Here is an 11,138-nt window from a genome sequence, read left to right as displayed (position 1 = left end):
AGCTGCACGATCCTTCTTTGGACTTGCTTCCCCAGGTGAACGGGGCCATCTCAGTTCGGTTTTCGTTGTGACAATCTGTGGTTTTACGAACGTGAGTTGGGACGCCTTCGATAACTCCGCGGGGGAACTGCAATCCACGGGGTTCAAATGGGGAAGTTCTGGGGACTCTGCGAAGCTCCAGGAACGTGGGCGTCTTCTTCCCCTACCCTCCCGCGCTCAGGACCGCCCTGGACCAGAAAGGAAGAGCACAGCCAGCCTCCTGCCACTTCTTGGCCCCGGGGACCCTCTTTTGGACCTTTAATAACACTCCCTGGGCCTGGTTGGCTGGGCTTGACAACGATGGGCGGGCCACGGCTCCGGATTGGCCGCCAGAGCCCACTCTCCGCTCCTCTCCTGCGTCCACCCTTCCGTGTCCCAAGTGAGTGTCAGGGGATCCGGACTCCGGCCAGGGCCTGGGCGGGGCCGAGCGCAGCGCCTCTCGAGCCCGGATCGCCGCAGAGAGCTCGGGCCTGCAGGGGCGGGGCGTCCTGGACACTCGGGATTGGCGTGGCCGGGAGCCTTCTCCCGTCGTGCACCGGGGCCCCGGCCACTCACCCGGAAGGAGAAGCCGAGACTCTGGCTATATGGTGCGGCGCAGGCGGTGTCGCTCTGGGGCGTGTGGGCTGCTCTCAGGTAAGGGGTCGTGGGCGGGGCCGCGGGGAGTGGGTGCTGCTCTCTAGTAGGGCTTGAGCGTCAGTAGTGGCGTTTGGGGGTGGTGATCTCGCTTGACATCTTAGGGACGAGGCTGTCTCACCTCCCGGGACGAAGGCGGGTGCTTGCTCTGGATCAAAGGAAGGAAACGCGGCTTTTTCATTTGTTTTTAAAGTATAAAGTATCTTTCCTTTCCACTGCCTAAACTTAATAGTCAAAGGAGAAGGAGGGTCGTGGGGCCCTTTTCCCCCTCGTGCGTGAAGAATGGAGGTGGAGTGGCCGGAGTCTGGCGACACGTACCGAAACAGCTAGGGCTAGGTCTAATGACAAGTATTTTGTGGGACAGAGGCGGGCTCTGGCGCTAGACTGTAGTCGCCTTTGTGACTTACCGCCCAAGTGTAAGGAGTGGCAAGTTACAGACGGACGGAACGATGGAGCGGAGCTGCTTGGTTGGGAACATACAGAACTTGGTCAGAAAAGGAAGCGTCCTGTGCCACCTGTGGGTGTTTAGGAAGGAGAGCTTTTTGAGTTGGCATGAGGCTCCAATGGCTCAAGAATGAGTAAGGAGGAATAGGAGTCTTGGTGGCTCAATTCACTTTTATCACCCTATTTTTTAGCCTTTTTAAAGTAATTTAAATGAAAGTGCAAATGGTAGCGAAAGCCTTGAATCGCTATCTTGAATTGTTAGGACATAGGAGAACTTTACAAGGAATCGACATTGTAAAAGGCAAACAGTTGGGCTCTTACCGGAGAGGTTGGCGGTGGTACAGGTGGAGAAAGTCAAGGAAACTTCAGATGTGATTGGAAGGACCCAGGAGTTGTAGTTAGTGCAGAGTGAGATGCATATGTAGGTGAGAGGATTGCTGACTTACCCTTATTTGAATGAGGGGGATCCATCTCCCTGATCAGGAGCTAACTTAAGGAACTTCCTTCTTCCCTTCCACGGGCGGAACTGAGCTTCATTTCCTCCTGGGGAGTGGCATTTATGTGGAGGAAGCTGATGGAGAATGGTAATTGCTAGAAATTATGACTTGGGAGTTTAGGTTTTTGAATTTGTTCCAGTGTCCAGAGTTTTTAAGGGAAAGTTACCATGGAAACTTCGTTAATGCCCTTTAAACTTAGATTTAAAAATACAATATCTTGGGGGGGGTGCTAAGATTTTTTTTTTTAAGATTTTATTTATTTGACAGAGAGAGATCACAAGTAGGCAGAGAGAGGGGGAAGCAGGCTCCCTGCTGAGCAGAGAGCCTGACTCAGGGCTCGATCCCAGGACTCTGGGATCATGACCTGAACTGAAGGCAGAGTCTTTAACCCACTGAGCCACCCAGGCACCCCAAGATTTTTTTTTTTAAGCCAGTGTATTAAAGCCAGTTTATAGCTATTTGTTTCTCAATGGTTTTAGCCCTAAAGGAAAGGAGAGAAACTTACACTTGGAGGTGGTTCGGGCCCTAGACACTCTTCTTGAACCTGAGAATGACGGCCACTTAGTCACTAAATTATGGTCCTAAATTTGGCAAACCTTTTAAGGCATAGATGTGTGAGCCCCACTGAGTGTGTGGATGTCTGTGATTTCCTTGTCATCTTTCCCATTGTTACTTTTAGGAAAAGATAACGTCAGAATATTTAACTCTCTGCTCCCGTGGTGGCAATTTACCAAATGACTGAAAAGAGAAGAGAAAAAAAAATTTTTTTTTAATCTGAGGAGGTTAATTATTCACAAGTTGGCCTGTTCTTTTTGATCACAGCCAATTGATGGCTCACATCGGGCATGTTACACATGGGTTGCTAAGGAATTGGAATTTCCTTTCAGTTCAGGACCCCTTTGTGACGGTGCCTGCAGCAGATGAAAAATCAGATTGTCAGCAAAAGTACAAAGATGGTATCACAGTCACAAAACCTCTAGTTTGCTCAGCGGTGTAGCCCAGTCCCGTCATCTACCAGGAGGTTTTGTCTCTGTGTGCAGTGGCAGTGTGTGGAGGGATCTTCTGGTATACTGGAAGGAATTGGGAAAGCTCTTTGCTCTGCTAATTTCGTGGTGTAAATGAGTTCCCCTTCTCCTGAAACATTAGCCTTGTGTTAGCAAAACATAAAATAGAAGGGAACTCATTACACACTGTTCTAATGGTAAGGCAGAACTAATAAGAGAATGTGTTTAAAATTAATTGTAGGACTGTAAAAATGAGTGGGTGTGTGAATGGGCATGGGGGGAGGAGAGGGAGAGCTTCGAGATGGTCTTGTTTTCCCAGGAGCCAGCCTGCATCATTTGTTGGCAGTACATATTGGCTGAAGTCAGTTTTCATTTCAAGGTAAATTGGAAAGGGAAATTAAACCTTATTGTTCCGCTCTTAAGAGAGGAGAAGGCGGTGGAGGCGGCCGCCAGGGTGGATGCTGTTGGAGTGGTTCTAGGAGTAACAAGATTAGTGCTGTATTTTAACAGAAGGTGACATCATGGGCCCCTTTGGACTGGAGTAACCCAGCGCTGGAGGCTTCATGGTCCCTTTGTCGGAGTGGGCGATGTCGCTGCACATGTAAACGGCCACATTGGGGGAAATCAGGGGCTTAGGCTTTAATGAATCTTTACAAAGGAGCGGAAAACATCCTGAGCCGACCCATGCAGCTGTGGGGTGCTTGGGCAGAGGTGCAAACCGGATAGCATGTCGAGAGAGGAAATGATTGGAACCGTTGGCTTGGGTTTAGGAGGACAGAATAGATTATGGAAGGTCGCAACCAGGCAACCCACTCAGCTACTCCAGGAGCTCTCCAGCTCTAAGATTTACCTCTGGGTAGGACTGTTAAGCAAGACAAAGAGACTTCAGAGCGTGGGTATTTGTGGAGCTTGGTTGTCTCTAAATCTCCAGAAGGGGGCGCTGTGAGGCTCACTTGCGGAGGCATGTTGTGGGCCCACAAGACAGCAGCTTTCACCTGCAGCCCTCAGACAGAAAGGTTTGACAACCCAATTTGCCTGTTCCCCCTGCCTAAGGTGAGCGCTGCCCAGACCCAAACATGCTTTAGCTAGAGGTGGCCTGGTTGAGGGTCCCGGCTGTGGTCTGCGAGGGCAGGCAATTCCCCCGGGGTTTTTAGCTTGGCACTGGGCGAAGGCAAGGGGATTTTTTTTTGCTTCCTCTTAAGTTTTACACAAAAACCCCCCAAAAGGTGCCTGGGTTTTCCCTGGGGGAGGTGGGGGGCAGGTCAATGAAAATTTTCTTGATAAAGAGTGATAAGAATAGAAGCATGCTAACCACGATTGCTCCCCTGTCCTCTCTCCCCCATCAGATGTTGTCTTCCAATGGGCTTTGGGTGTAGGATGTTGGAAAACCAAGAGCTGGAGGTAAGCATGTGGTCTCCAGGAAGCAGGTGGGTAAAGTTTGATTGGATTTGGGGAAAGACGCCAATCATTACTCCATGGTACTCTAATGACAGTAATACCTTGGGGGTTCTGATGAGCTCAAAATGAAGGCAAGGCAGGAGGTGGAAATCCGCAGAAGAGCCATTCCTGGGAAATAAGGTTCTGTTTTGACTAACGTTTCCATTCGTTGGAATGCAGCCGAATGTGAGATTCACTAGGGTGAGGATTTTTTTTTTTTTTTAAGATTTTATTTATTTGACAGAGATCACAGTAGGCAGAGAGACAGAGAGAGAGGAGGAAGCAGGCTCCCTGCTGAGCAGAGGGCCTGATGCGGGGCTCGATCCCAGTACCCTGGGATCATGACCTGAGCGGAAGGCAGAGGCTTTAACCCACTGAGCCACCCAGGTGCCCCACTAGGGCGAGGATTTTTGTCTCTTGTTCGTGTTCTGCCCCCAGTGCTTCAGAACAGTGTCTGACACATAGTGGGTGGTCAGTAAATATTTGTTGAGTTGAATGAATACGTGAATGAAAGTTGGTGCTGATTGGAAAAATCTGGCAGCCTACGTTGTCCAAGCTGGCTCACTGTGTGGGTGAGCTGAAGGAGCCTTTCTTACCTCCAGGAGGTGATCACTGTGCGTGTTCAGGACCCCCGCGTGCAGAATGAGGGCTCCTGGAATTCCTATGTGGATTATAAGATATTTCTCCACGTAAGTGCTTCGGACTTCTGTATCAGGGTCAGCCCCTTTTGGGGCTGAGGGCTGGTGCTGATGCGGAACCCGTTGGTGGGTGTTTTGACCGTCCTGAGCCTGAAGAAAGGGAGGAGAGGAATGAGCTCGGGGTCTGCCGGACACCTGCTCTCAGGCTGCCTGCTGGCCCGTTACTCTAGTTGGAACCCCTGCTCAGGATGGGACCTGGTGGGTTGGGTCCTCCGTGAATGTGACGATGGGGAGTGAATCTGGTCTTTTTCTACTTGGGTTTTTTTTCTTTTTCATGTACTTCCTCCTGTAGACCAACAGCAAGGCCTTCACTGCCAAAACGTCCTGTGTGCGTCGCCGCTACCGTGAGTTCGTGTGGCTGAGAAAGCAGCTCCAGAGAAATGCTGGTTTGGTGTGAGTTTGCTTTTGTTTCCTTCTTGAGTCTGAGACTGGCTTTTTGGGGGCGTACCCAAGAACCAGAGTTTACAATAAAGAAAACTTGGCAACATGTTAGGCACTTAGGAAATTGAGAAGTGGGTTCTTAAATTATGTCTTTGAGTCAGTGGAAAAAGTAAAGATAGGGGCGCCTGGGTGGCCCAGTGGGTTAAAGCCTCTGCCTTCTGCCTTCGGCTCGGGTCATGATCCCAGGCTCCTGGGATTGAGCCCCGCATCGCATCGGGCTCTCTGCTCCGTGGGGAGCCTGCTTCCTCCTCTCTCTCTGTCTGCCTCTCTGCCTTCTCGTGATCTCTGTCTTTCAAATAAATAAATAAAATCTTTAAAAAAAAAAAAGAAAAAGTAAAGACAGAGTTCTAGTATTTTGACTGAACAAAGTCATAGAGATATCAAAAATACTTTTCCTTTTTTATATGCATTTTCATCTAGGGCTACACAAATGCACGGCTAGCATTTTACATATGCGCGTCACTCGTGATCAGAAACTCGTTAGCACCTGGATTTATGTGACCGGTGGTGTTCCTGTCCATTTGACATGTAATACAAAATGTTAATTTTCTTTTTTTTTGTGCAGAGACCTTTTCCCAGAGACATAAAAGACTGAAAGCCTTACGAAAAGCAGTAATGTTCACTCCTCACTTAAACCACCCCAAATAAGTCCTAAACTGTAGACAGTGTAGAACAGTGATTCCGTTGCAGGACAGTCACTGACTGCTCTGGGGATGGGGTCTGTGGGTGACCTAGCTGGTTAGTTAACATGTGGGACTGATGAGGCCACTGTCATGGGTCAGGCCCTCACAGCCAGTTGGAACTTCTGACAGATTCTGCATTCTTTTTTTTGTTTGTTTGTTTTGCTTTGCTTTTTTAGAGAGAGTGTGAGCTGGGGGAGAGGGACAAAGGAGGAGAGAGAGAAAGAGAGAATCCCAAGCAGACCCTATGCCCAACACAGAGCTGGATGTGGGGCTTGATCTCACAACCCTGAGACCATGACCCCCGATGAAATCAAGAGCGGGATACTTAACAGACTGAGCCACCCGGGCACCCCTGGCCTGTTGTTTCTTTAAAAAATATGTTCATGGGACGCCTGGGTGGCTCAGTTGGTTAAGCGGCTGCCTTCGGCTCAGGTCATGATCCTAGGGTCCTGGGATCGAGTCCCATATCGGGCTCCTTGCTCGGCAGGGAGCCTGCTTCTCCCTCTGCCTCTGCCTACCTCTCTGCCTACTTGTGATCTTTCTCTCTCTGTCTCTCTCTCTCTCTGACAAATAAATAAATAAAAAATCTTAAAATAAAAAAAAAATATGTTCATAATAGAAACTAGGGAGATTGAAAGAGTTTGTGGATGCCTTGCTGCAACTCAGCTACTTTTAGAAAATACAAAGCGTGTAAGGGGCACCTGGGTGGCTCAGTGGGTTAAGCATCTGACTCTTGATTTCCTCTCAGGTCCTGATCTCAGGGTCGTGAGATCGAGCCCTGCATTGGCTCAGTGCAGAGTGTGCTTGAGATGCTCTCTCCCTCTCCCTCTGCCCCTCCCCCTGCTTTTTAAAAATATATAAATAAAATCTTTTTTTTTTTTAAGGTTTTATTTATTTATTTGACAGAGAGATCACAAGTAGGCAGAGAGGCAGGCAGAGAGAGAGGGGGAAGCAGGCTCCCCACTGAGCAGAGAGCCTGATTCAGGGCTCGATCCCAGGACCCTGAGAGCACGACCTAAGCCGAAGGCAGAGTCTTAACCCACTGAGCCACCCAGGTGCCCCAAATAAAATCTTTTTTAAAAAATTCCAAGTCTGTGGCCCTCTTGGATTGGAGGAGGTCTTGATTTACACACAATGACCCCGTGTGCTCCATGCTGCCATGTACAAGTTTCTCCATTTTCAAAATAAGAGCTGATGGGGCTCCTGGGTGGCTCATTCGGTCAAGCATCTGCCTTCAGCTGAGGTTATGATCTAAGGGTCCTGGGATCGAACCCCATATCAGGCTCCCTGCTCAGCGGGGTTTCTGCTTCTCCTTCTCCACTGCCCAGCCTGACTCCCCCATCCCCCCACTCATGCCCTCTCTCATTCACTCTCTCTCTCAATTAAATTTAAAAATAAGAGCTCAGGGCGCCTGGGTGGTTCAGTGGGTTAAAGCCTCTGCCTTCAGCTTGGGTCATGATCTCAGGGTCCTGGGATCGAGCCCCGCATTGGGCTCTCTGCTCAGCAGGGAGCCTGCTTCCCCCTCTCTCTCTGCCTGCCTCTCTGCCTACTTGTGATCTCTGCCTGTCCAATAAATAAATAAAATCTTGAAAAAAAAAAAAGCAAGAGCTGATGGTGGGAGTGGGTTTTGTAAACAACGTAGTTCAGCAGCGGCATTTCGAAGTCATGGACGTGGTTCAGAAACCAGCTCTGCTGGCTACTAGTTGTGTGATGCTGGGAAATTTACCTAACTTCTCTGATTCTACCTCCTTACTCTTGAAATGGGGACATCAGTAGGTTTTTCAGAGGGTTTTTGGGAGGAGTAAATGAAATAAGGTTTGTAAAACATTTAGCGCCGGTGCCTAACACATGGCACTTGGTCAGTATTAGCCCTGCTCCCCCTCCACCCCCTCTTTTCAAAAACCTGTTTGTTTTGATTTGTGCCTCTTAGGGGATTTCCTTGCTCAGTGGGCAGAATGGCTGTCTTTAAATGTTACATTTATCTTGGCTGTTACATTGTGTGATCCACAGGCCTGTACCTGAACTTCCTGGGAAGTCAACCTTCTTCGGCAGCTCTGATGAGTTCATCGAGAAGCGGCGACAAGGTCTGCAGCACTTTCTGGAAAAGTGAGTCGACGGAGTGGGCTAGTACCTGCCTCCTGAGTGCGGGAGGGGAGAGGGGAAGGTATCGGGCAGGATGGCCCCTTCAAATAGAGAGGCACGTTTGTGGTAGATGCCTTTCCTGCACCCTCGTTCATGCCTTCGGTGCTCGCTCAAGCCGGGAGCCCTTCAGGGGGAGGGGGGCTGAAGACAGCAGCTGCTCAGCGTGTGTGCTCTACCTCCTGTGTTTGCCCCAGGGTCCTGCAGAGTGTGGTCCTCCTCTCAGACAGCCAGTTACATCTCTTCCTACAAAGCCAGCTCTCGGTGCCCGAGATAGAAGCCTGCGTCCAGGGCCGAAGCCCCATGACCGTGTCTGACGCCATTCTCCACTACGCTATGTCCAACTGTGGCTGGGTCCAGGAAGAGAGGCAGGGCTCCTCTCACCTGGCTAAAGGAGACCAGCCAAAGAGGTAACGAGAGCTCTCATTTTTTTTGAGCCACTGGGGGCTAGGATTACAGTCACCTGGGCCAGTGAGGTGTCCGCTTGATAGAGGAAGTACCGTCAACGCGTTACAGGCTCTCAGAGGAGGCCTCGTCCTCCCTGGGCATGGTTCTCTCCTCTCACATGGCAGGGCCTGCGCGTCTGGGTTAACCCATCCCTGGGTAGCGGACTCTCCTGTTGAAACCTGGGGGAAAGAAGAGAAGGCTTAGCTTGTTCTTTATTCCTCTCCCTTCTCTATTTCAAAGTAACAGCTTTATTGAGATGTAATTTACGCACCGTAAAATTTACCCTTGGAATGTATCATTCAGTAGTTCTTAACTTAGGACCCCAATTTTTATCACCCCAAAAGAAACCTTGTACCTGGGGTGCCTGGGTGGCTCAGTGGGTTAAAGGCTCTGCCTTTGGCTCAGGTCATGATCCCAGGGTCCTGGGATCGAGCCCCGCATTGAGCTCTCTGCTCAGCAGGGAGCCTGCTTCCTCCTCTCTCTCTATCTGCCTCTCTGCCTACTTGTGATCTCTGTCTGTCAAATAAATAACTAAACTCTTAAAAAAAAAAAAAAAAGCTGGGAATAATAATTAAAAAAAAAAGAAAAGAAAAAGAAACCTTGTCCCTGTCAGCAGTGACACGCTGTTTTCCCCACCTCCTAACCCCCTGTGACCACTAATCCACTTTCTGTGTCTGCGGATTTGCCTGTTCTGGACGCTTCACACAAGCGGAGTCCTGTGTGTGGTTGTTCGGGTCGAGCTGCTTTTCCTCAGCGTGTTTTCAGGGTCCACCCATACTGTCGTGCCTGTCAGCACTTCCTTCCTTTTTATGGCCAAATAATACTCCATCTGCATGGCCATACCGCCTTCTGTTTGTTTGTTCACGAGGCTTAGCCACTGATTTTTGTTTATCTGCTCATGCCCCTGTTCCTTTCCCATTCTTTTCCAGTTGCTGCTTTCTTCCAAGATCCGGCAGGCGGAGCTCTCCCTCACCACCTCCCAGGGAGGAAAAGGACCATTTCGAGGTGTGGGCTCCCGTTGTTGACTCTGAAGCTCCTTCCTTGGAAAGCCCCCCTCTCCTTCCCTCCCCCTCACCATCATGCTGTGATTTTACAAGACCTGACGAGGACGCCTCTGCTCCTCAACCTGTGAGGAGGGCCGTGGGAGGGGACCGTGCCGTGCCTTTGGACCCTGGGCAGTTAGAAACGGTTTTAGAAAAATGAGCCCTGGTCCGAGCGCTGGGTTCTGCTCCGAGGCGGCAGAGAAGATGCCGGCGAGGAGGCTTGCTGGGTGGGAAGGGGGCACAGGGTAGGTGTTGGGGAGTCTGGGCCACTTAGTGTCTTACGGTCACCTCTGCTCAGGTTGGTGGCACAGAGATCTGTCACCACAACTCCTCAGGCTTCCTCCATGGGATTAAACACTGGACGGTTTTGAGTTAGGCATAAGGCCCACCATGGGCTGTTGGTTTTGCACAGAAATACGTGGTGTATTTACTCTCCTGGGAGCTGAGTTGCTTTAGATGTTTGTTAACGGGCGCGGGAGCATTGCCTCACGTTGACTGGTTTGGGGGGGACCTGCAAGGGACCGCTTTTAAGCTGTCCTGTTGAATACTGACCCGATGGAAATGGTTGTGTGGCCGTATTCCCACTGGCGGGCTTCTTGCTGCGGCCCTTAGAGCACTTTGTTTCTGGGAGGCTGGCCTCTTGCCTCCCTCCTTTCGCGGCCAGGGTGGTGAGTGTTCGTTCTCCCACCTCCTTGCTTCTCCTCCTTGAATACCACTGAACCCACCGGTGCTGTGACTCCGTGGCTGGGGCTTCCCGCCTCTCCCCAGCCCTCAGCCTGGCTGTGAGGGGCCCTAGATCCATGACCTCGCTCACGGCCCCCCTGGAGGAGACCCCTGGAAGCCAGAGGAAAGGCAACAGTTTCAGGGGCTTTGTTTTAGAAAAGGCTGTCCCGGGCTGTCACCTTCTCCTCTGGCTGTAAAGCTCAGATGTGACAATCTTTTCTGCAGGGCTGGCATGGGCTCCTTTCTTTTTTGAATCCTTCTCTTCTCCCTTAGTAACAGCCCCCTGCCCCCAGGGCTTCAGCTCCCACGGTGTCCCTCTGCTGTGTGGCGGGGAGGCCGTCTGTTCAGTCCAATGGGGCGCAAGGGCTTTGTTTGTGCCTGGAGAGAGGGCTCTGGGGAGGGAGATGAGGAACGACGCGCCTTCAGACAATGAGGCATTCTGCCCTCCCGCTGCCATAACTCCTCTCCGTGGAGAGCCGGAGCGGGTAGGAGAGGAGCGCCAGCGGCGCCCTGTCTGCTCAGCGCTCCCCTCTCGCGCCCCCCCTGCTCCGGCCGTGCCCCCCCGCCCCAGGCCGTGGGCTCTTCCCCTCCCGGCCTCTGCTGGGGTGAGGGGGCTGCCGGTGTTGCGATCGGAGTCGAGGGGCTTTGGCCTGAAATAAAATCCATGTATTTAAGACTGTTGTTGCCATTTGTGTCTAACAAGCTGTAGCTGAGGAAGAGGGGGCGAGCGCTGGCAGGAGTTACTTTAATAAATCATGAGTTTATCAGCGTGGAAAGAACGGCCGGGCGCTGCTGCTCGCTCCCGCGTGGGGCGAGTGGCCCGGTCCGGCCCCGGAGGAGGGGCCGCCTTCGGCGGCGCGGGGATCCGGCTTTTCCTCCCCGTCGCGGGCACGAGCCTCGTTAGGTATAA

The 11,138-nt window shown here is 51.3% G+C and overlaps 1 protein-coding gene across 2 annotated transcripts; it reads left to right on the top strand.

The window, feature by feature from the left end:
* The first annotated feature begins 557 nt into the window (after positions 1–557).
* On the top strand, positions 558–10,902 carry SNX11 (sorting nexin 11). 2 transcript variants are annotated; one of them, XM_045986521.1, is made up of 8 exons: positions 594–672; positions 2,937–2,996; positions 3,964–4,018; positions 4,657–4,743; positions 5,045–5,145; positions 7,887–7,982; positions 8,213–8,425; positions 9,392–10,902. In XM_045986521.1, exons 3-8 carry the CDS (start codon positions 3,977–3,979, stop codon positions 9,663–9,665), a joined length of 813 nt encoding a protein of 270 aa, XP_045842477.1. In that variant the 5' UTR covers positions 594–672; positions 2,937–2,996; positions 3,964–3,976; the 3' UTR covers positions 9,666–10,902. The 2 variants fall into 2 exon arrangements, with proteins under 2 accessions (XP_045842476.1, XP_045842477.1); XM_045986520.1 differs by lacking the exon at positions 2,937–2,996 and having other exon boundaries at positions 558–672.
* Positions 10,903–11,138: the final 236 nt, after the last annotated feature.

The sequence above is a fragment of the Meles meles genome, chromosome 18 (genome assembly GCF_922984935.1).
Source record: "Meles meles chromosome 18, mMelMel3.1 paternal haplotype, whole genome shotgun sequence".
In the NCBI taxonomy this organism is placed as follows: domain Eukaryota; kingdom Metazoa; phylum Chordata; class Mammalia; order Carnivora; family Mustelidae; genus Meles; species Meles meles.
The sequence above is the reverse complement of the archived record's forward strand: the minus strand, read 5'-3'. Positions and strand labels throughout refer to the sequence as shown.

What these genes read in the sequence shown, in the direction of transcription:
- SNX11 (XM_045986520.1), top strand. Translation starts at nt 3,977, where the DNA reads ATGGGCTTTGGGTGTAGGATGTTGGAAAACCAAGAGCTGGAG. An exon ending in ATTATAAGATATTTCTCCAC is followed by an intron (nt 4,744 to 5,044) that starts GTAAGTGCTTCG and finishes TTCCTCCTGTAG; the next exon opens with ACCAACAGCAAGGCCTTCAC. An exon ending in CTGCAGCACTTTCTGGAAAA is followed by an intron (nt 7,983 to 8,212) that starts GTGAGTCGACGG and finishes TGTTTGCCCCAG; the next exon opens with GGTCCTGCAGAGTGTGGTCC.